The 24,612-nt window shown below is 46.6% G+C and overlaps 1 protein-coding gene across 7 annotated transcripts; it reads right to left on the bottom strand.

The window, feature by feature from the left end:
* Positions 1-292: 292 nt before the first annotated feature.
* SMTNL1 (smoothelin like 1) lies at positions 293-24,558 on the bottom strand. Of its 7 annotated transcripts, XM_044420816.1 has the most exons (10): positions 24,278-24,558; positions 20,086-20,336; positions 12,380-12,953; positions 10,985-11,126; positions 10,472-10,526; positions 9,259-9,423; positions 8,381-8,483; positions 3,997-4,148; positions 2,980-3,185; positions 293-691 (listed from the first exon to the last, which is right to left on the bottom strand). In XM_044420816.1, the coding sequence occupies exons 3-9, from the start codon at positions 12,893-12,895 to the stop codon at positions 3,041-3,043; spliced, it is 1,278 nt and encodes a 425-aa protein (XP_044276751.1). In that variant the 5' UTR covers positions 12,896-12,953; positions 20,086-20,336; positions 24,278-24,558; the 3' UTR covers positions 293-691; positions 2,980-3,040. The 7 variants fall into 7 exon arrangements, with proteins under 7 accessions (XP_044276751.1, XP_044276753.1, XP_044276749.1 ...); XM_044420818.1 differs by lacking the exons at positions 20,086-20,336; positions 24,278-24,558 and adding an exon at positions 17,800-17,948 and having other exon boundaries at positions 9,259-9,420; XM_044420814.1 differs by lacking the exons at positions 20,086-20,336; positions 24,278-24,558 and adding an exon at positions 17,800-17,948.
* Between the last annotated feature and the right edge of the window lie 54 nt (positions 24,559-24,612).

Consider the following 24,612-nt stretch of genomic DNA (forward strand, 5'->3'; position numbering starts at 1 on the left):
GCATCAGCCACCCAGCGCTGTGTGTGGACCAATGAGGAATAGGTGGGCAGCACAGGCAAGGAATGATGCAACTGAATTGCAGCTGCAGTGGCTGACGGGATACATGCCAACAGCAGGAAGACTTGAGCAGGGGGGATAAAAACCACCATAACATAGAAACCACTTGATCATTTGTTGGGTAGATCATGGTAAAGATAGCTGTCTATACTGTTTTTCTGATAGTTTCATCACTAGTGTGTTAAGCAGTAGTCACACTGTAGTTTGTCGAAACACAATACAATAGAGCTGCTACGACTTGATACAGTTTTGTTTTAATGGATCTGGTGTTCCGTAAGGAGAAGTGTGACTGCAGCATGGAAGAGGATTTACCAAGAGAACGGTGTGGAATTGAAGGTAATAACTGCAGGAGTGACTTGCTTGTTCCAAGTTATGCCTTCTTCAGACAGACACATGGTGCTAGTTCTGCTTTCGTGGAAGCAAGATGGCCAAACATTATGGGTAGTATTTGTATGAAAGATTATTTGGGGCGGGGGGGGGGTGCTCCTGCACATCTCAAGAGCTCACCAGCAAAAAGTCTCTGTGTAGCAGACTTTAGTGTTAGAGAAGATAACCCACTATGAGTTGATCCAATGCGGTAACAGAATTCTAGCATATCCAGAATTACCTGGGTATGTCCCATGTTGCCTTCTCCCTGAAAAGGAAAAAAAGGAGAATCCTGAATGGGAACTCTCTGTATCCATTCAGTCAGTGCAGAAGCAAAGCAAGAAGATTCCAGGTACCACCTCCCAGATTCTGCTGTGATTTCTAGAGAAAGGACGTCTGGAAGGCCAGGCTTACTGGCAAATCCGATGCAGTGTGGCGGCTTCCCACCCCACAAAGACATGCTGATGAGGGAAGGGTCCAGTTGTTGAACTTGTGGTTAGCAATGTGCCCTGCTTCCACTACTTGCCAGCCCCGCTCCCCACACCCCCGTGCACGGCCACCCACAAACCACTATTGCAGCAGCCTTCCAACATGCCGCTGTGAGACCGCCAAAATCCTCACAGGCCTGAACAACTGAACCTTCACCCTGCCCCCCAGTGCAGATGTCTCCCCAGTTATGCTGGCTTTAGCACCCCTATCACCATGGCCGGACATCACATCCTGCTCCCTTCTTGCCTCTTGTGCTGACAGCCCAAAATGGAGGGGAGAGTGCGTGTGAGGGGAATTTTGAGATATGCGACTGTTTCGAGCTGTGTTTCCTCTCTCCGACTATCACCAGCCTCAAGCTGCTCTCAGCAGAACTCTAATGTTTCTACACATAAATCATCCAGTCAAGTCTCTGAGCATGCACAAAGGGGTTTGTTGACCCCAACCTGGTGATTATTTCCCAAAACTCATGTGACTCGACCCTTGGGGAAGTATGCTGAGAAAACACGCACCTTTTCTCCACACGTCTCAGCCAATTGCACCTCTCACTGCTGTTGCTACCTCACAACAGGGGTATCTCAGAGGAGAGTGGCTGATCTCCAGTCGAAGATTCCCCAGTCTCAATGGCCCCTCCCACTTCTTGTAACTCCATATTGTTCCTAGAGACGATCTCTTCATCTCTGCCCCTTCATCTGCCCTTGAACTAATCACCTGAATTGCTGTGCCTTGAGCAAAGTCCTCCTCTTCAATCCTATCTAAATATTCCTCTTCTGAATCAGAAGCGGAATCTGCAAAACTGGCATGGGGCGTATCTGGTGGGAACGCTTCCCGAGCCCGCCATCTTGCTTGCTTCCAACAGCAGCAACTGTTTTGGTCAGCCCATTCTTCTGTGGGCATCATTCCCAAGCACTTCAGGTGAGTCATCAAGTTGTGAGGAGTGGCCAAAGGCACTGCAGGCTTCACCAGGAACACCAAAAGACTTGGCACACCAAAGGACTTGGCACAGACTGCAGGCTTCACCAGGAGCAGCCTAGGATGAGCCTGCGCACTGTGTACGAGCCCAGTATCCTGCTGGATCAGATCAAAACCTGGTTTAGCCAGCAGTCTGTTCACAGCGGCCAGTCAAGAAGTCCAAATGAGATGCCTACAGGGAGGGCAGCACATCTTCCCACTGTTGCTGTTCAGCAAGTGCTGGGCGTGTGGTACCCTGGAAGTAGCACATATCCAGCATGGCTACTAGCAGGTGTGAGCCCTGTCCTCCTGTCCTCCACCTGTTTCGGACCTGTGTGACTGGCCATCATGACATTTTGGGATGGGAAATTCCGTAGTTTCTTTGACTCCATTTTTATTTATGTTTCTGTACTGTCCAGTAGCCAACATTCTGTGGGCGGTTCACAAAAAATTAGACCCTCAAATGCAACATGAGAAAACATTAATATAAAAAACTAAAACTTCAAAACAGAGTAAAAACAAATTAATATGCTTTGCTTTTCCCTTTTATCTGTCCTGCATCTCTCAGCATTCAGCTTTCCTGGAAGAGCCCGAGTTCTAATATCGTGAGAAAGGAAGAAGGTCTTCCTAGCCACTTTCTTCACACTACACAGAGCTTTATACTCTTTTATATCCCTCCCTGAATGTTTTAAATCGCAATGCATAAACCCCTTTGGGTGTTTCGAACTGAAACTGAGGTGTGTGGCACAAAAATGGTGACTAAACTTGATAGCATCCAACCGCACCGTTCTGTTAGTGCCAATGACACTGCGCCAGCAGAAACTAGTTGTGCAAGTGTGTGTGCACAAGAGAATCCCATTCAAGGTATGGCCACACACTACATTTGAGCAACCGCTTGTGTAGCTGTTTGTGCATTCCACTTATGCAGCTGAAAAATCCTGCAAGGCTCTACTGCTGCTATTTGCAGAACTCCGCCAGAGACTGCCCTGAAATTCATCACAACTGAGCAAGAGTGAGACCCCCACCTTGCCCTCAGCCCTGTCGGATACCATCTGCCACAAAAGACGGATCTTCAGAGTACCCTCCCTGGGTGTGCAAACCCATGATGCTCCCCCTCACCTGTCCACCAAGCTTCCCTCCAGGTTCTAGTCGGCCTTGAGCATAATCCTGCCTTCCTTTCTTATTTCTGCTTGGTTTTCACTAGCCCTTTCGCCACCAGGCTGCGGTAAAGTTCCTGGATGTAGGTGTAGATGCATTTGTTGTCGGGAACCTTCATGCGCACCATGTCATCCACCTCCAGAAGCTGTGCGCAGTCGGCCTTCTGCCTGGGAAGAGTGGTCACAGAGCAGTCAGGTTAGCTGGATACCTGTTGCCCCAGCCTCACTGATCTTGTGGGGCACCTCTCTAGCAACGCCCTCCGTACCACTCCAAAACAGAGGAGCCCCACTTTGGGGAATCAGCTCAGAGTGAAAGGGGAATGCCCTCTAAACCAGGGGTAGGCACAATTATTTCACACAATTTTGAATGGTTATTAATGTTATTTTATGTAAGCTGCCATGAGGGGGGTGAAATTTATTTCAACAAGGGTACACTCCAACAGCCTGTGCTGTCAGTGCTTTTAAGCCTCTGAATTCTGAGGCTGATGGACATCCTTTGCAGGGCGGCAGGAGACGATCTCCACCTCCTTGTTCTTCCCACTCTACAAGCCAGCAAGACGGCCGATTCCGGCAAGCTGGCTGCAGTGCTTGGACAGGGAGGGAAGGAGGCCTGAGTGCCACAAGGATGCCTTGTGTCCTGGTAGCCCCAGGCTCCTCCTCTCCTTTGCTTCTCTCTGAGATTGATTTCCTAACCTTGGAGAAGTGGCTAGTTTGGGTCTTTCCATGCCTGTTGTAAGGGGAGAGGGAAGGGGATCAGACTTCATATTCCCTGCTCCAAGGTCTGAGCTGTGCTTTCAACCTCCGATCTGGGTATCCAAAGAATCCCATGGCCCCCCCAGGGTTGCTGTACCTGTAACTATACACATTTAGAGTAGCAAATGGCAGGGCTGTTGTGCAAAGGTGTGGATCAGTAGGTACCCCACCTAACCTGCCCTGTGGGGGGAGAGCCCTGCAGTCTTGGAATGGAGGGAGTGCTCACTCGGCAGTGGAGAAAGCCAGGGCAAAGTTCTCCCTACGATTGGCCGGGTCGAGAGCTGCGTAATCAAAGGCATCTGGGAAGAACTTGTGGATGAGGGCGCAAAAGGCCATGCCGCTGCTCCAGCTGGTGGAGAAGTTCTGGATGTCCACATGCTGGCAATGAGAAAAAGGGCCGTTAGCAAGAAGAGGTTCTCCTGCCCGCTCTCCCAGTGCTTCCTCTTACATAAACACACACACTGCACCGGCAAAAGGCGCTGACTGCTAGAAGCCAGTTCGCACTGCTTTTCTGCACGACTGACTGTTGTCACTTTTGGCATCATTTCTTTCCACTAAGCCTCTTTGGCTCATGGGCGTGCAGCAACCTCAGTTTCATCTCTGCAACAAAAGACAATGGCCACCAATAGTACGTCCAGTTTTAAAATTTTGTAGATCCCACATCTGTAGAACCTACAAGCTGGATTTGCCATTGGTAGTACTGCATCATTTGCGTGGCATTGCTTGCATACTGGTTGAATCTTTGCAAGAATGCTGCAAATTATGTTGGGCTAAGGCAGTGCGGCCAAAGCTCAAGCTCAGAGGTTGAACCTGATCCTCCAGGTTTCTCCAGATGACCATCCCGTTCAGCTGGTTACCTACCCTTTAGGTAGGTAATTTTTTTAGTAATTTCCCAGCTCTTATGCAGGTTTTTTCCTATTCTGAAATGTCTCTCCTGAGGCTTGTTGCTGGAAGTAAGAACTTTAAGCTCAGCTGTGCTTGTCCTTTGGTCTGGGCCCACTTTGCCTTTGGCTCCAACCACTATGGGCATGTGACCCCTGAGGGCACCTCCAAAACGAATATGGCCCTTGGGAGGAGAGTCAACACCCTTGGGCTAAGGGAAGGGGAACCGCATCCCAAGCCATCAGGTGCGTGTTCAGACTAAGAGGGAAGATGAACATCCAAACCAGATTTCATGCACATAGTGCCCTCCACATATGTTATAGCTCTCATGAGGGATGATGAGAGACTATAGCTCTCATCATCCCCAGCAGCCATGGCTGACCAGTATTGCATTGATATTTTAGCTTTCAACCCAAGCCAGTGTGGCGTAGTGGTTAAGAGCATGGGATTGGGACTCAGACGTTCTGGATTCTAGTCCCCGCTCAGCCATGGAGCCAACTGGGTGACTTTGGGCCAGTCACAGACTCTCAGCCCAACCTACCTCACAGGGTTGTTGTTGTGGGGATAAGATGGAGGAGGAGAGATGATGTAAGCTGCCTTGAGCCCTTTGTAGGAAAAAGGCAGGATATAAATCTCAATATAAACAAACAAACAAACAAACAAACCAGGCTGATTTGAGATGTGTGAACACACACCTGCCTGCACTGTACCTGGAACTGCTGTGGCCCATGATGGTATGATATGTAAAACTACACTGGTGGGGAAAGGCAGATTTCCTGACCTTTTAAAAAGACTGCAGTACTCCTGGGTAAGTGAAGCAGCTGCTAACTCTGCAATGTACAAAATAATCTGTCTGATTAGCAAAGCATATAACATCAAGGATTATGACTAAAATGATGGCTGAGTGTCCAGCAAACCATTTTAAAGCCAAATAACATTTCAGATGACTCTGTCACCTTTCCAATCAGTGGCAAGGATTTTTAAAATTACCATTTTGACACTGAAGCCCAGATTTAACAGTTTATGGAACAATTTAATTGAACTTGAACGACAAGTCCAATTTCTCTGCGTTAAAATACTGATCCAGAACAGCTTCCCCCAACCTGGAACCCTGTACAACCTGGGACCCTACAACTCCACTCAGCCACATTAGTTAGAATATTCCAGTAAAACAGAGTTGTGATAGAACAGGCTGTGTTTATATGTTTTTAAAAAGTGGCTAGAAATTCCATGAATCAGACATTGTGCCTGCCACTTTTGGAGCAGGAGGATCACAGCTTTGGTTTACATGTTTCCTTTCATCTGTTGCTTGTGCTTAGTGAGACTGCACTGTTCTGATTCTCTCTCTCTCTGTGTGTGTGGGAGAGGGAGAGGGAGAGGGAGAGGGAGAGGGAGAGGGAGAGTTTTACTCTTCTGAGGAATTGTGAAATATATCTGAGGGTGCTAGACATGCAGATAGTATCAACACAGCCTGAAGGGCATCCTGTTTCCACACAATTATAATCCAGTGTGTAGGTGAATGTAAGCCAACATTTAGAATCCTAGAACAGTAGAGTTGGAAGGGGCCAGAAGGCCATCGGGTCCAACCCCCTGCTATTGCAGGACACCAGGTCACACCATCCCACTCAGATGGCTGTCCAGACACTTTTTGAATGTCTCCAGTGAGGGAGAGCCCACCACTTCCCCAGGTAATGGGTTCCATTGTTGCACTGCTCTGACAGTGAGGAAATTCTTCCTGGTGTTTAGTCTCAATCTGGTTTCTTTTAACTCAAGTCCATTAATCTGTGTCCTATATGCCGGAATGAATGAGATCCTGTCCTTCTTCTTTGTGACAGCCTTTCAGGGACTTGTTGAGTATTATCATATAACCAACCCCTCAGTCTTCTCTTCTTGAAGCTGAACATGTCTTGTTCTTTCCATCTTTCTTCATAGGGCTTTGCCTCCAGTCCCTGAATCATCCTTGTCACTCTCCTCTGTACCCTCTTTAGCTTTTCCGCATCTTTTTAAAACTTAGGTGCACCGAACTGGACACAGTCATCCAGGTGAGGTCTGACTAATGCTGAATACAGTGGAACTAGTAATTCACATGTTTTGGAAGTGATGTTTCTGTGAGTGCAGCCCAAAATAACACTTGCCCTTTTTGCAGCTGCATCACATTTTGGCTCATATTTAGCTTGGGATCCTCAACTGCCCCGAGAGCCTTCCCATTTGCAGTATTGTTGAGCCAAGTGTTGTAGCATGTCCAAAACACTCTCTGTTCATCCATTTGGGACCAAACTGCATGTGATGTTAAACATGTCGGCTGCAATGCTGTGTAAAGCTTAAAGTTTTGTTTTTTGTTTTCTTCTAGATAGTAAATTCCAAGGGTGCGTGGGCTGCAGTATTCTGGGAGGAGAGATTTAGCCTTCCTTTGCTGTAAACCTGATGCCGATTGCTTTCCTATACTGCAATTAACATAGTCAACTAACTGTCATATTAATAATGTCTCTTTCATGTTTTAAAATTGTATGCATTTTTCTTCTACTGCACACTGCCCTACAGTTTTACTGAAGGATGTCCCAGAAATCTCTGAAATGCATTAATGATGATGATTAATAATAATATTAATGGTAATTTTGTTGTTGTTCTTATGGTTCAATATTGAGCAAGAGAAGGAAGAGTAAGGGTAAAGCATAGTGCCTGGATAGTGTGAGCTTTGAAACAAGAACTTCCTGATAACCATGCAAAAAACCCAGGAACTGCTACGGGGCACCAGCCTCCATTCAAGCCTTGCCATTGTTAACAACTCACCTGTGTACAGTGAGTTACCTACACTGGGGCGAGGAACACAGAAGACAATGGGGCCTAGAACTGTGCACGGTGATTTCTGCAAGTTACAAGCCAAAGAAGATCAAGCCACTCCAGACAGGTTGGTGGGAGCACCTGACCGGCAGAGTAGTGCTGATCAGTGGGAGACCATGCTCTTTCACCCTGGATGGTAGAACCTTTCCAGTCAGAAAGTCCATTTCTTTGTGCATTTGTCCAGAAGTAAATCGCACCAAGTTTGGTGGCGCTAACTCCCATGTGGAATGTGCATGGAAGTGAGGCCTTAATGTCCCCAGAGGTCACCTACACGAGCCAGTCTCCAGTTCCATTAACAAGGCTATCCTACACCCACCAGGGAAGTGAATGGTGGTTCACATGGCATAACAAGCCACAGTGGTTTCTTGTGCAGGATGATTCCTCATATGTCTATGTCATCCAAACCCTGCAGTGGTATTTCAGCACAGCCCATTTGGTTTTTAGAAACCACAATAAAAATCAGGGGCCTGCTCTGTGGTTTCCACGCTCCACCATGCTCTCTTTGGTCTGTGAGCCTGGCATCGTGATTTCAGCTCTCCTGAAATGCAGCTACCACAGAATGCCTTGGAAAGAGAAGCAGCAGCTGTAGGCATCCAGTGTGGGATTGAATTTCAGGTACAGCGGCTGATGGGACAGGTGCCAACTGCAGGAGGACTGAACAAGAAGGGTGGAAACTGCACTCCCATAGAAACTGCTTGATCGTCCGTCAGGCACATCCAGGCAAAACAGGCACACCACCGAAACCAGGCAGCGCTGCTTGTCGTGACGTGTGAACCCAGCCCACGTGTCTCCCCCATGGCAAGAGCAGGGGCGCGAATCGGGGGGCCCTTGTGAAGGAGTGTGTGTTGAGTGAGTTTCCCTTGCCACGGGTCATGTCAATGCCTTACTTCATAGCCACGTGTCTTGGCCCGACACCACTCCAGCAGCATGTTCTTCACGGTATTTGCACCGCCTGTCCTCTTGATGTTGGGGGCAGGACCAGTGGCAGCACTTTGAGGGGAGAAGGATTGCAGGAGGGAGAGGAGAGGAGAGGAGAGGGAGGGAGGCGGAGAGAGAGAGCGAGAGTGAGAAGGGATGGCAGGGCATGCTTCTCAGGAATCCACAGATCACCTGGGACTCAGCTGATTTAGTTCAGTTCTTCTCATTTGTTTCTGTTGGACAGCACCTGGGAGAGAGATCCACCTGGCTGGGATCAGTCTATTTGCCCACCTTGCCAAGAGAAACCTTGTTGTCAAGGCCAGCTCTGGGCTTGAGATGGGGTGTTCGTTCGTTTGCTTGTTTGTTGCATGTTGCACCAAGCCAATGTCAGTCAATTCATTTGCAGAGCTCCAAGAAGTGCACTGGCCTCTTTTCTGAAGGTGCAGGCTATGGCCAGTCATATCATGTGCACCCAGACACTATGGGTTATTTGATGGTGAAAACACCCTCAGATAACCCTAGAATAATCCATGAACTACATAACTGCAGAAAAATTTTCCACAGTGCTATTTGTGGAAAATTAAAAGGGTGGCTAGACCATCCACCTGATGCTGCTTGAAGGACCAGGCTAGGGGGAAAAAAGAGGGGGGGTTAAAGTGGGTGCTGGGTAGGGGCCCTGCCAAAGCACTGGGACCCTGGCACTCACCCAGTGATGCCGGGTACTGTATGTACACTCGGGCAGAAGGATGCAAAGGTTGTGGAGCATGTTTTCTGCAGGACAGTGAGGAAAGGGAGAAAAAGAAACAGAAGATTCAAAGTTTCAGCAAAGGGGCAGACACCGGCTTACCCTCCAAACTTTTCCACAATAGCCTTGCGGGATTGAACTCTGGGTGGCATGCGTGGCCTGGTTAGCTCTCTTCTGTCAAAGGTGGGCCTCTTCTTTTTCTCCTTGGCAGCTGCTTCCTCGGGTGCAGGCTGTTGCTCCTGATTCCCTTTTGGGGCTGCCTCACTGCTGAGAACAAAACCCACAGCAGATACAGGTAAGAGGAACATTGGATGAGGAGGCAGCAGGAAAACTAGACATGTGCTACATCTTTTGATACACTGACAGTTTTCACACAATGCTAAGCCACATTTGGACTGCTGAATTCTGCATTAACATGATGTGTGAACCTGATCTTGGTAACAAACCATGATTTATTAAACCACAAACAACCCAGAAAAAATTGCAGAGTTTCTTTTTTGGGCTGTAAATTCTGTATTATTTAAACCATGGATGGTCATTACATGCAAACCCAGAACCACTGGCTGTTCCTGGGTTGTTTCATCACCATGCTACAGAGGTGGTAGATAAGAATGCTAAATAACCCTCCACCTTCTATGAGCTAGTACTGCGGCTCCACAAAGGCATTCTGGGGACAAAGGGATGGAGGGGACAAAGAAGAAGTGAGGCAGACCATGGTATATCCAATCAGCTGTCAAACAAGCCCTGGGCAGATAAACAAACCAAGAGTTAAATTGTGTGTAAGTGAGCCAGGCCAATGGCTCTTGGAACGGAGGAAAGGCAGAGATGATGGCCAAATAAAGAGTTGTGTGAGCACTCTGTGTAGTGCCTGCCAGTCTTGTTGGCTTCCAGCTCTGGGGAAGGCTGTATGTAGCTCATTGCTGTGATTCACTGTTGCCCTCAGATCTCAAGCCTCTGCCCTTTATGGGGCCAGGTTCCCATCCTTCTCCTCTGAAGCACCAGTCCTTGGTCCAAGCAAAGCATGAAGTGACCCATGGAGCAGCCTCACAGTTGCGTTGTTTGCTGTGCTGAATCAGGTGTATTTCTGCAATTTTAAAGCATCTTCTGATGCAGTCGGATCTCACTGTTTTAATAGGAACTATTCTGGGGTTGATGACTGTTTTGACCTCTCTTTCTGGCAGCAGGAGAGACATGGCAAAGCCACTGCGCATTGTCCCGTCTCTGCCCCCACCATCAGTGCTGGTTGACTGTGTGCTTCCAGCCCAGTGCTGAGGGCTGCCACCGCCCACCTGCCCAGTGCGGGCTGCTGTCTCACCTGGCAGTGTCCCCGGTGCCAGCTTCGGGAGCAGCTGGGCCTGAGGTGGTGCCACCTATGTAGAATCACAGAGAGTGTAACAGTTAAAAAACGTCACTTGCTTGGAATGACGTAGAAATGAGGTACACAGAGGGGAACTGGCTGTGACTGAACATTTCCCAGATTTTACTATCTCTTTGCACAGAACAGGCAAGGCCCCATTCCCAGGCTGTGCTGCTGTTGGAGAAATATGAGGAAAGCCACCCCAGGGGGGCACGGGAGGGCAAATAGGGCCTTCCAAGATTCAGGAAACGGAGCTTCTTTGTGTTACAAGTTCTATCTCTGGATAGAAACATGCTTTTTCTGTGTGCACAATGAAAGGTACTTTTCTCAGGATGCAGTGCCAGGTGCCAGATTCTATGCCAGGAATTGTTTTACACAATAATTCAAGAATTTACTGAAATCCAGCAATGATTTCTAATGCTTTTTGAACTACCATTAAATTCTCAATGTGCTGATTCATAGCTTCCTCACCTGTTTCCAAAGTTTTCAACTCTGTAGGGCTTTGTGGGCTCTCACCAGGAGAACTGGGAGGAAATTCTGGCCAATACTCCTCCTCCTCCTCTTCTTCTGGCCCGGGTGAGAGAGGCTCATCTGAAGTGCTGTCAGTTCGGCCCTGCATGCATGTGAGAGGAGGGGCAAATCAAACTTGGCTTTACCTGTAGCCTCAAGGCCATCTGTGATAGCTTCTTGTAAACATCCTATAAATTAGCCGAGCCATAGGAATTATCCATGTTGTAGTGTAGCAGGAGGGCCTTCCGGCACGCAAACACAAGGGAGAACAAGCCCATTCCACTAGCCCTGCTCTCTTATGAAGGCTCCTTTTCCCTCAGCCAGGACCCACGGCAGCAGGCGGAGCCAAGGGAGATGAGAAGGAGAGCAGGGACTTTCTACCTGCCCTGCTAAAAGAATGTATTTCTTACTCTTCCCTCCCCTTTACTATTTCCTTTTGTGTCATGTTTTTTGGGTTGCAAGCATGAAAGCAGCAACTATTTTGTCTGAGTGTATGTACATAAGCTGCTCTGGGAGCTTCTTGGGCAGAATAAAAATACTTCAAAGCAGCTTTCCTCCTTATTTACCCTTTTCTGAATGTATTCTCATCTGAATCCTCCGAGTTTCCCTAAAACTGTTTGAACCTTAGTGCTTGGACTCCTATTATGATACATGAAGTGTGCGCACAAAGGAGGCACATCCAAATAAAGGTGACAGAAACTGCTGGCTTACACAAGTGTATCTGCACAATTTGTGTTAACGTTTTAAACCACTGTGTACCACCTTGATGACTTTTTAGCAAACAAGGCATTACACAAATGTGCACAATACATAAATATTGCATTCCCTCCCTCTAAAATCAGCCTTGCAATTCATGCATTTAGCTTTGTAGCTCAGAAACCGACAGCTCCTCCTGCCCCATTAGTACTGGGAGTGATGCCTTACTTTAAAAATAAAAAGTCTTGCAGCACCTAAAAGGCAAACAGATGTGACGGACCAAAAATGAATCTTCCCCTCTAAAGACATAGTCCTATGCATATTTAGACATACGAGTGTCACAATTTCCTGCCAGCTGGAGAATGCTGGGAGTTGTGGGCATTTTTTCTGCCTAAACATGCACAGGGCTGCACCCTGAATGGCTTAACATGGATGTGTGTGCCTACATGTGTAAACAGAAAAGAAGCTGGCCTGCAATCTAAATGCAGTTGGTGAGTGTGGGATGGGGTGAGATGCACACAATTGGGGCAGATGGAAGCATTTTGTTTATCTATTCACAGAGCCAAAGAGAGCAATGAGCATATTTGCAGATCTATGACTGCAAATATGGCACTCCAAAAAAGATGAAGAACCATGCACTGAAGCACACAGTGCTCCCACCTCTCTACTGGAAGTGCTGGTATGTTCCTCTGAAGCATCAGCTTTCCCTCCTTCTCCTTTCTGCTGTTCTTCTGATGTTCCAGAATCTTTTCCTTCTTCCTTGGCCTCAGTTCCAGAGGGACCCACAGCCACTCTCTCCTCAGTCTCTACCTGTTCACCTTCTCCACCTTCCTTCCCTTTCTCCACTGTCTCAGTTCCCTGCACTTCCTCAGCTCCCAAAGCCTTTCTTGTTGGTTCATTGTCACTTGTAACCTCATTTGCAACAGCCTCTGTTTTCCCAGCTTCCCCCTCTGCATGGGCCTCCTTCCCAGCAGCCTCCGTTTTCCCAGCTTCCCCCTCTGCATGGACCTCCTTCCCAGCAGCCTCCGTTTTCCCAGCTTCCCCCTCTGCATGGGCCTCCTTCTCAGCAGCCCCTGTTTTCCCAGCCTCACTCTCTCCCTTTGGTGCAGGCTGGGCATCTCCTGACTCTTTCTGCTCTTGCCCCTCTTGCTTCTTGCTGGTTTCAGCCTCCATCATGACACGCTCCTGTTTTCTCAGTGCAGTATGAAGCAAGTGGCCTTTTCTAGCTCCAGTTCTGAAATACAAAGGGCAAGGAATAAAGTGAGAAAACCAGAGTGCTAAAAGCATCCACTCCTTTTACTGACTGGTAACAACTATTAATCTTCCCTAGCTGCACGGGCAACATTAACTTGCAGCCAAAGGTGTGAAATGGCTCCATTAAAATGCACTGGGCAAACTGATGGCATATTCGTTTGAGTCATCAATTGATACAGATGCACCTGTGACCCTCCAGCTATTCCTGGATGGCTACTACCATCAGCCCTAGCCAGCACAGCCAATGGTGAAAGATTGGGCATCGCAGTCACACAATATCTGTAGGGACACACTCCCAATTGTCGCCTCTGGGGCAAGAGGAACCTCCCTTGGGGTATGCCTGCTGATCTTCAGGACATCAAAGGTAACAGGGATGCTCTGATCATGCGTGAGATAAGTACTCTTAAGAGCGATAGAAATGCCAAGCTTCATCAAGAGTTCAGCCACATGGGGAGCCCTGCCATGATGATAATCACCTAAGAAGGTAAATCATACCCCATGCAGTGAAAAAACAGTGTTATGTCCTGTTTGAGACTGCTTTCAGTTTCTTTGCCCCTCAGCAATGTTGCAACTATTTATTTATTTATTTAAAAAAATTTATGCTGCCCCCATCGCAAGCTGGTAGGACCTAGTTTTTCAGCAGAAAGGAAATGTGAAACACCAGGGCATTTTAGAATAGCAGCACGATCATCTCTTGACCACACGCATGAACATCCAGCTGTCCTCTGCCCACTTGCAAAGGAAACGGCATAGCTGGGAGGTCAGGGTTAAGAGACAGCTCAAAGCACGGCTCGGTACAAAGTCTGTCTCTCCAATGCAGGCATCTGTCCAGGCTTCTTTCCTTGGAGGCAGGCAGAGCCAAAGAGAAGGCTTAACTCAGTAGGGGAATCTAGTGCAAGCCCGGCATCACAGTTGGTCTAGTATGTTAGAGTGGCCAATGTCTCCATCCAGGTCAAGGGACCCCAAGCAATTCATCTGGGCACTGGCGGTAGCAAATCCCACCAGCACCTTTCTACTCTCCATAACTGTAAAAAACCCATAACGCTCTATTAAACAGCTAAGGCGTTGCTTTCTTATCATGGCTCTGCGCCTCCCACTGCCTAATGGTAGGACCAGCCCTGCCTAGTACCTTTTAAGGCAGCAACTTATTGAAACAGAAGAGAGATCTTTTAAAGCTGTGTGTGAGTCCGTTGCTCTCCTTCCTCGTCACTTAGTAAATCACCCTTAAATAAAACCTGCTGACAAATGCCAGGAACAGCCAGTGACTCAGGCTTGAAACGTGCAATTGGCAATTACGGGGAGAAGGGGCAGGTGAACTGCCCTGTCACCTGCTAAAAATATGCCCCTGACATTTGCGAGCATCGTGGAGGCCGGATGCCTAGGACGCTTGAGCCCCGGGTGGCTCTGTAGCCGCCCCCACCCAACATCTTTCTAAAGCTGTGATCCTACCCTGACTTACCTGTCCTATGGAATCTAGTAAGACTTTCTGTTACTTTCTGAGAAGGCCCTTCTTATACAGAAAATGAGAAAAAAGAGGAACGGGGAGTTGCAAGTTAAGGGGGACGGCTGAGTGCACTTTGCCCAATAAAGGTATGTTAGTAATTTGAAGGGAATACCTGGCAAGCAACAACGTACTTCTTTTGGCCTCTCCCAAATATCGACACTCTTCTAGTTCATCATCTCCATAATCTTTGCCTTCTTCTGGTTTGGCATGTTTCTCTCAGCCTCAGCTTCGCATCCCTGCTTGCACTTTAATTCCCTGTACTATGAGTGGAGAACCTGTTGCTTTCCAGAACTGGTTGGACTACAGCCCCCATCTTCTCTGACTTGGCTGTGGCTGCTGATGGGAAGCTGGAGTCCAACGACACTTGGAGGGCCACAGGCTCTCTACCCTGCGCCACAGATGCACACATAATTCAGTGGCATTCTAAATCCTTGGACTGAAGAACCTTTAAAGTAATCCAGAGAAATGCTTCTTCAAGTCCTTCCTCCTGCTCGGAGGCTGGGAAGGTGGCAACAAGAGAGATGACTTTCTTGGTGGTAGCCCCCAGCTCTGGAATGGTCCCTCAAGGAAAACTTGACTGACACCCACACTGTTATCTTTCCTGTTCTCCCAGGCTTTTATTTTTTTAGTAACACATTTTAGTAACACATATTTTTGTACTTTATCTTATGTTGTTCATTACCCTGGTCCTGGCAATGTGACATTATACTGTTATGCTGTTTTAGTTATGTTCTATATTGTTAATTTTACAGTGGTTTGTATCTATTTTTATTATTACCGAAAAACACTTAGAAAATGGTTTTATGAGGTGTTTGATAAATTTAATTGATAAATAATAGATAAATAAATAATCCCTGCTGGCTTCAGAATGGCTTGTGGTTCCTCAGATATGGGGACCCAGTCTGGTGGGAAGGGTATTACTAGCATCTCCATAAAGTTAACTCTAGCCCTTGTGAGCACCAGACTAAATCTGCTGTCATTACAGCATAACCATTGCCCTGTGCTCAGAGCGGTTGCTCTTTAGTGGCAGAATCCACAGAGTGATGGGAGAAACTTGAGTAGATTAGAAACGAGAAACAAGGAAGACAGGGCCACTCCACTGGGGAAAAGAAACTCTTCTAGCCTGTAGAGGTGATTTAGTCACAGAGAGTCTGAACATATTCCTAGAAATGAAACACAGATGGGGCTGTTAGCCATTGTTTGAACTGGACGTTGCAGCAGGCCCTGGAATTCCTGGGCACTGGGGCCGGCTTCGGTTTTGCCTAGATTCGCCCGGCCTCTACTGGTTGCTGCCTTCCATGCTGAAGCTTCGCAGGCTGACAAGTCTTTTGCAGACACCTTGTAAAATCAGTGCTCGTTTTCATCAAATGAAAGTGGTCCGCAACTTCCCATTGCTAAGGAGGTGGGACAGCAAAATATAAGTTGCCTGGCCTTGACCATCAGTTCAGACACTTCAATTTCAGCCTCATCCTGCTGGAGAGGGAGGAGATGTGGACCTTCTGCTCCCCTCTCCCATGCGCAAATGTGAAGTGCCGTGCAGGGTGGTGGCTGTGGAATGTGAGTCCACCAAGATTTTGAGGGGGTTCTTGGTGCGTGCTGCCCTCCAGGCCAGAAAGGACCAACACAGGAGACCCAATCTAGTCAAATTCAGCTCCCTACTTCTCTAGATAGCCCTTGCCCTAGGCCAGACATTTTCCATTTCACTTCACTTCATTTTACACAAAGGCATTGAACCTCTTTCAACACTAAGGGCCAAAGTCCATTTTGGAGATGCTCTCAGGGGCTGTACTCCAAAGATGTCTGGAGCTGAAGGCTGGGCAAGAACACCAACATATTCTGAGCTGAGGCTCCTACTGCCAGTGCCGAAGCCTTTGGAGAGGCATGTCAGCTTTTTTTACAGTGGGTAAAGAACTTGGCAGAAAGTAGGAAGATGAACAATCAGAGGTTGGAGAAGGGGACCCAGGGAATTGGGGGCGGGGGCACGGTATCAGGGCCAGAATGGGACCCTGGCACAGCCCTGTTTGGTCCCTGGGCCTGAGGTTCTGCACCCCTGCTTTAAACAGATAATCCAGACTATAATCCTGCGCATACTTTCCTGGGAGTCCGCCCCATTGAGCACAGTGGGATTTCCTTATGCCTGGTCTCCACATACCTACCCTTCACATACATGTAGTAAGGACAATAGAATTTCTTTGGCATGCTGGTACGTGTGTATGGATTTTGAAGGAACAGTTTAGGGCTCTGTGGCTAATGCATTTAACATTAAAGCAAGAGATGTGTCCCAGAGTATAACCCTGAGAGCCACAAAACAGCCCTTGCTGCTTCTCCTTCTCTAGCAGCCTCTCCAGGGTTACCATTTTTAACAGACAGAGATTTTATGCCATCAAGCATTACACCATAGCTACAGGTGCAGTTGAATATCTCGCTGCCAGAAACTTCACCTGTGGAATTTCTGCCTGTTAGTCATAGTTAAAAAACAAACTTGTCATACTTTCACCCATGCAAATGAAGGCAACTCTTATGGATAAGAAAGCTTGTGGGGAAGGGGGGGGCTGACCCAAAATAAAACCAGAAAAATGTGGGGGAAATTGCTTTTTCTCCAAGTTTTCTGAAACTCCCTGAGGGAAAAAGGGTTTAATGATTTCCCCTCCATTTTTCCTGTTCCCATCCTTCCTCCCCCTCCACACTGCCCTGCAGGCCTTCATGTCTCTAGCAACCCTAATATTGCATTTATTTTACTGTTCTGTATTTTAGGGATGCATACTCTGCTTCAATCAATTCCCCTCTCCCCAGTGACAAAACCACTACAACACTAAAAGCAATCTAAAACAAAACTCTGAAGGCAGCACGATTTAAAGCAACACTGTAAAAGCAATCAGCAGGAACATGATTGCCAGGGAAGCCAAGAAAAACAAAAAGCTTGAATGTCTGCTGCTGAGCTGTCATCAAAAGTGGACACCAGGTGAGCATCTCTGCAGAGAGAAGTCAGGGAGCTACCACTGAAAAGGCCCTTTCATGGGCCACCCCCTGCCACCCCTCGGATGGTGGGAGGACTCCAAGAGCCTCACTGGAAGAAACGCTAAGCAGTCCCACATCAGCTGCCTGTCTTTTGAGCCTTGCCCATTCCTCCTCCTTACAACTTGTTCCACTGCTGGATCCCCCAGGAGAGCACCGGAAACTACTCCTGCACACTCAGAGAGAGGCTTTTCCTCCCGCCACTGCCCCTCTCTGCAGTGCCCAAGAGTCCCACCTGGGACTATGTGGGGCCTGAATGTGCCTCAGCAGCAGTCTGGCCCTGCACATTCGGGGAGTAATCACCTACCTTGACACGTATGTACACAAGCCTCTTGAACGTGAGCCCCTGTGGACAAGTGCTGGTGGGGAAAGGCAGCTGCACCTACTGGACGGCTGGTTCTTTCCTTCAGTCTCGCCCACTGCCTCTTCCTTGCACTGCCTTCTCTGGGCCTCTTCTCAGCTCGCCTTCCCCACCCCCCCCGTGCTGTGCCCGCTGCAGCACTTCCTTCATTGTTTACTACTCTGTTGATAAACCCACCCTCCCAACTGTGATGGGTAACTAGATGCTCCTATTTTTATCGGGAGGCCAACAGGTGTCTCTTTCAATCACAGGCCCTACTTCTCAGAAGGGCCGGAAGGAGCCAGGGCAAGGTGGAGAGGGGTTGCTTCCTTCCAGAAGGGATGCCAACCGCCTCTGAGCAGCCCTGGACTGTACTGAAAGAAACCAGAGAAAATCCGTTTGTTGGTGCCTCTGGGGAGGGGAGGGAAGACATTTCATTTAATTTTTCGTTTATTACATTTCTATGCTGCTCCATAGCAGACTGAAACTCTCAGGGTGGTTTACAAAGATTAAAAACATTACGAATACACTATGTCTTCTGAGGTGCCTCTAAGAAGCCTGAAATTCTATGGATTGCTTCTTGGAGACACTGACCGTGGGGGGAGGAATGTTTGGGATAAAATATTTTGACTCTGCCAGCTGCAAACTTGCTGGAATTATCAGCAACAGAGAATGGCATTGCAGTGTAAGCTATGTAAAGTCCTAAGAGGTGAGGGAGTTTTTAAACATCTTTTCTCAGCAGGAATACAAACAGGAATATGGGCTCTGGGATTCTGTTTTGATGTTTGGGACTGGAAATCTGGAATAGGGTGGTACCCAAGAGAGCAAAGGTAGCAATGGTGAGAAAGAGGATACAGAGCAGTAGCAGCTGGTGAAGAAGGTGGTTGGAGGGGAGACTCACAGTGTGAAAATGCTCATCAAGTGGTCATATTGAAGGGCCCTTGGAAGCCTGGAGCCAGCACTGATCTTGCCCCACCTGGGTCAGGCAACAGGGAGCTTCCCTGATCCTCGGCTGCAGCCTGCATAGGTGCTAAAACAGCTTAGCAAAGCAAAGCAGTGTGTAGATATGTCAGGAAAGCAAAGAGGCCTCTGCTCAAATGTCTGAGCCAGGTCGATTGTCCTGAGGTCGGGAGTCAGGGAAGCCTAGTGACCTTCCACCCCGAAATGCTGCTCAGAAGCCCCACCAAAATTCAGTAGAGCGTAATTGTGGCTGAGTATGCTAAAAGTTTACCACCTTATTCCCAGGGAGCTGCTTTCCCCAGCTTGGCAACCTCTGGACTGGTATTGGCAACAATAGTCCAAAACATCTGGAGAGCAGCAGGTTAGCGAAAGTTACCATAAAAGGGCAAATGAACTACACAGACAATACTTAGCAACCTGATAGGACACTTGGGCCTACAGGCACAAAACAGAGTGCAATTCTGCTCAAAGCCAGTCCAGGGATCCAGTCCTGCCCAGTTTCCTTGGCAAAAAGGTCTTCCTGACAGAGAGCCAAAGAATGTTTCATTGGCAACACAAGCTACACAAATAATGTCCCCCTCCCCATCTTTCTTTTTCTTTTTTTTGGTTTTGCATGTTTCATAGCCTGGCAGGGCATGTTTCCTGTAAACATTGCTATGGGAACTAAACTGAGATAGCTCTTTGCTGAGAGAAACCCTGGGCTTGAATGAATCCTCTCCCTTGCAGGCCTCCCTCCCTTGCAGGCCTATTTTAAAATGTCTTCCTGGAGTGACAGTGAAAACCTGGTGAAAACTATGGGATTAACCTCTTCACCATAACACAGATAACACTAAGGCATGTTCTCCATCCCTCCCACTGCCCTGCTTTTAATTTTTGAAGCCGCTCTGACACCTGGTGGCTAAACCGGGAACTGACTGTGCTCCGACAGAGGCAGGAAGCTGGAGTTGTATGCAGGAAGGATTGCACTCTGGCCTAGAGAAAGCTGCCCTGAATTCTTATCACATGCCCCTTCCTCATTAGCAGCAGCACTGGAAGATTTTGCAACCTACCATGAAAAATTGCATTTTCTCTTGGGCCCCTCTGCACAAGCTACGTTTTGTTTTGTCTTGCCTTGTTTTGTTTTGTTCAGGAAGGGCAATCTGTTACAGCAGCAGAAAGCTAATTTGTTACTGGTGCTCTATCCCCTAGAGTTGTTACAGGGCCAGGAGATGCATAAGTGACAGAGCTGCTAATGAAAACATATAGGTGCTCCTGATCACCTTCTCAGCCATTTTTTTTTTACTTTTTACCTACCATGCTGGCCTTTCTGATGCCTTGTGACTGTCCTCTACTGCCTTCTCATCTGCCTTTCCGATTTTTCTAAGCAATCATCCCAATGATAAAGCATTCAACTGACTGGAGAAGGTACTGGATTTCCAGTTGTTTCATTTGTATGGTAGAGGGGAGGCCTCCTTCTTTTTCCATGATGACTGTTGTCCTAAACATACAGAGGGACCAAAGTTTTCAAGCATGAGTCTTCCTCAAAGACAGGCAGCAAACATTTTCTGGAAAGAAATGGCAGGTGTTTTAGTTACTAGTTACGTAACAAGGCAACACAAGGCTAAGCTCAAATTACTTACCAACATAAATACACATAAGGCCACTAAAAGCTGCTGCATGACAATGTTTCCTCAGCCTCTAAATATAAACATGTAGTTTGGCTCCAGCCAAATAGTTGCTCACTGTCGAGAAACATCACCCATGCCTTTTGCTTCAGATCTGTGACTGGTCCAAAAACAAGCAGATTCCAAGTAGCTGGAGGGAAAACTGAGTCAATTTGCCACTTGGGTGTCAAAACAGCCTGAACAAAATGGCTGCAACGACAGCTTCCATGTAGCTTGAAGGGCCTGATCACGCTCCTTCTTGGAAGCTAAGCAGGGTCAGGGCTGGTTGGAATCTGGATGGGGGACTTCAATGTTGTGAACTACCCAGAGAGCTTTGGCTATGGGTGGTATAGAAATATAATAAATAATAATAATAATGACAGTCTGTCCACAGTTTACCTGAACTGAAGCTGCCTATGTCCATGTGGCTTCATGAACTGAGATAACCTTAAAGCACAGAAGGAAATTACTACATCTTGCCAACATTGGCTTTTCTCACTCAGTGGATCAGATTTCTATTTTACTACAGTCTGAAAATGGCAAAAGAGGAGTGAAAACAAGGGAGAATCCAATAACAGTTTGTAGGAAAATCATAAAAAGTTTACATCAGTTTAACTGTTAATGGTCTCCCCAAAGACTCTCAGAAAATACTTAGGGTGCAATCCTACACAGGTTTAGACAGAAAAGGGCTGGGTTATGCTGGGAGTTATAGGGCTTTTCTCTGTCTAAATTTATAGAGGATTGCACCACTACACACAATCAATTTAGTGTAGACCTATTGTAATGAATGGGACTTAAGCTGATCATGGCTAACTTAAGCACCAGGTATTTCAATAGATCCACTTTAAGCAGGACATGTTGGTTATTATCCTTCGTGATCCTGGCTTCCTCCTCCTCCTAGTCTCAGAAAAATATAGTTTCTATGGTTCCCTGGGGAAACAGAATTATTGTTAAATCAATATAAATCTAGGATGCATATTTATTATCAGAACAACCACCATTTACAGGTGTCTTGCTAAGTGCTGAGCATATGGGTAATAGGTAGTAAAACAAAATAAACAGGAACTCTTGGGTGAAAGCATTTACTTTCATTGAAATGCTGAAGTTCTTTGTTGCATCATGTTATCTGTAGGGCTTAAATTGTTTATGCATCTGGTTCTTGTAACTGCTTCCTAATTAGCAGCAATGCATGCATTTTCCTATACCAAAATAGCTATCACATTGGATTATCAGTAAGGGTTACTTTCTTTCACCTATCAGCAAGGTTTTTGTTAGACTTCAGTGTTATGGGAGGTCCTGCATATTTTTTTAATGTTTAGGACAAATCAAAAACCAAGAAAGAGCCACACTGGCCACACTGCAGAGGATAACACATTTATTATGGCCCGATCTTTCAGGGACTGAAGTCCACTTTATCAGATGCAGGGAAGTTTATCTTCACTTTGCAGGTGTGTAGTACATATAGATACATGTATGTGTACAAAGGAAAAAAGAAGGCCAACAATGGAGTCAAATGTCATGAAATGAAAATAGTACAGCCAGGGACAGCCCATATTTAAATGTAGGTAAATAAGCAAATGCCCAAAGCACCAGTATTTGGTGATCTTAGTATCACTGAGCTAATTAGCACACACAGCAGACAGAAAATCATTGTCCATGATTATACATTCTCCACATTTTGAAGCATCACAGCGTCATTTATGTATGAATCAACAAAACTACAATCTAGTTGCAACTCTCAAGAGCACGGGAAATTGTCGTGTAATGGGCCAGGCTATTTGGGCAAACAGTCCGGTGCTCTCTGCTTGCTGCTCTCCTGCTAAGGGACCATTTCCCATCACTTGCTACTGCAGGTTCTTTGGAATGAACCTTTTAGAAACTGAACCTGGGAACTTCTGCATGCAAAGTGTGTGCTCTGCCACCAAACAATGGCCCTATCCCCAAATGGCCATGCCTCATACAGCACCACTTTTTGTGCCAGCTAAAATACACAAAGGCAGCAAGACCAAGGAGTAGCCCAGCCTAGTCCACACTTCCAAATTTAATGGCCAAATACCCACCCACAATGTGAGTTCCCATACTTATTCAAGCCTGTTAAATTTTAAAGGGGATATTTGTTCCATTTTAGGGCTGTGCTTCCTAAAACATGTAAACACAGCCTCTGCTTCTGCCCACACTCCACTCTCCATTGCAGAATCAAATTTCACTCAGCATTGATTGACATCAAGCTCAGAATGCAGAGAAGTATACAGCCTCATAAAATACTCAGGCAGACAAGCTGTCCTCTTTAGGCTCTTGCCCACTTGCAAGGTCAGAAGAAACACAGAGAAAGTTCTTCACAAAGTGAGTCTCACCTTTTCTAAGCAGCAGGATAGAAGGAAGGGAGAAAACCCTCAGTTCAGTTTTATAATCCCAACAATAATGATTGTTTTCCAAGCATTGTGGCTTGTGATTTTAGATTTAAAATGCTGGGTTCCTTTTTCACCAAGAGGAGCCATTAATTGGGCCTAAAGAAACATTTTCCATATAGAGTTTTAGAATAGGATAGCAAAAGTAGATAGCAGATTAGAGCAACAGGAGCATAGCTTTCCTCATTTGCCTTCAAAAGCATCAGGACAGAGTACATAAGATGTGACAAAAAATGTTTGCTAGCTCTGTTGGATCTTGCTCTTTTTGGCCCCCGTCACCAAATGCCTGGGCTTCTTCCAGTTGTGCATTCAGTGACTAATATCTCTCTCTGTTTCTTCTCAGGGAACTATCACATACATGCAGTGTGGGGTTTTGTTGGGCAGGCTGCCAAAAGTCTGTAGGAGAGCAAAAACATCTACTTTGCACTTGAAGAGACAGATGGAACATTTTTAGATAGCTTTCAAAAGTGTTAGTTTATAGCTTTCATGTTAATTTTTTCTTTAAACCCACTAATAAAATTAGCATAACTGTAAGGCACTGATTATAGTTAACTGCCCAGTTAGCTGTAGATGAAAAGCTTGCACTTTGCTTGGTGAGAGTGCAGGAAGGAAGAAAAAAAAGAGGCTTACAATCTGTTGCTCTAAATATTTGCTTTTCAAAATGCCCTGCTGTTCAATGACACATGCAGTATGATCCTATGCATATTTACTCAGAATTAAGGTCCACAAAACTGGTTGGACCTTGTTATTTTGTATTCCATAGACCTTAAAGGCTGCAGTTGTAGGAATATGAAAACTACACTGCATACCCATAATTCTTATTAAAAATAACATACAATTCCTTTTCAGAAAATAAATTAGAATTCATTTGCACTCACAACAACCATTCGGTCAGACTGATGTAATTCCCCATGTAAGCAAATTCTTGATGGTACTAGAGTTTGAACATTAGTCTCTGTGACTACTGAAGTATCTAAAGAGTCGTAATTCAGAGCGCGGAATGATCCTGAAATATGATATGCCTTCAAGTGCACAGAAACCCCAGGCAGAGACAGTTCAGTTTTGAATTACTGCAATTCTATGAACACTTATTCTTTTACAACCTTGATAAACAGCACCACATCCAAGCAGATTCCAGAATCATGAGTAATGGCAGAGGGCTTACTTACTTGGGAGTAAGCCCTACCGAACACAATGGAATTTACTTCAGCTTTAAACCATAGGATTGCTCTTCACCATGCTCAGACTAAAGGAGTGGAGGAGAAATAATACTTTTTGTGGCTGCTACTGTTTCCTGTTGCCTGGCCATAGTCAATATATTCTGATTTGTAATCCACCCACTCAGATCTTGATCTGTAAAGCCGCTTTCCTCAACCTTGGTGTCCTTCAACTCCCAGCATCCCCCAATCAGCTAGGAATTGTACTGCAACACACCTGAGGGTATCAGGTTGTGGAAGACTGCATTACAGGAAGGTGGGCAAGAAATACGCTACTACGAGAATTCAGTAACACGTGGAGGCGTCCAGCGGGGGCAATTTATAAGCTGCCGCGCAGCTGGCGTCTTGCATTTCCTTTTCCTGCTCCCCATGATGTATTCCTGGGATGGCTGAGAAAACCCCGGAGTTGCTGGATGCCTCATAACAAGTCCCTGCCAAACAGTAGGGCATAACCTATGACAAACAAAGGCCCTTCTCTATCCCAGGGCCGCCTACTTCTCTATGGTCACATCCTCTTAATTCTATGGCTGTGGTCCAGGCAAACTTCCGACT

The sequence above is a fragment of the Varanus komodoensis genome, unplaced genomic scaffold (assembly GCF_004798865.1).
Source record: "Varanus komodoensis strain SLA01 unplaced genomic scaffold, ASM479886v1 scaffold110, whole genome shotgun sequence".
NCBI classification, from domain to species: domain Eukaryota; kingdom Metazoa; phylum Chordata; class Lepidosauria; order Squamata; family Varanidae; genus Varanus; species Varanus komodoensis.

What these genes read in the sequence shown, in the direction of transcription:
- SMTNL1 (XM_044420816.1), bottom strand. Translation starts at nt 12,895, where the DNA reads ATGATGGAGGCTGAAACCAGCAAGAAGCAAGAGGGGCAAGAGCAGAAA. An exon ending in GTTGAAAACTTTGGAAACAG is followed by an intron (nt 10,527 to 10,984) that starts GTGAGGAAGCTA and finishes GATTCTACATAG; the next exon opens with GTGGCACCACCTCAGGCCCA. An exon ending in ATTGTGGAAAAGTTTGGAGG is followed by an intron (nt 8,484 to 9,258) that starts GTAAGCCGGTGT and finishes CTCCCCTCAAAG; the next exon opens with TGCTGCCACTGGTCCTGCCC.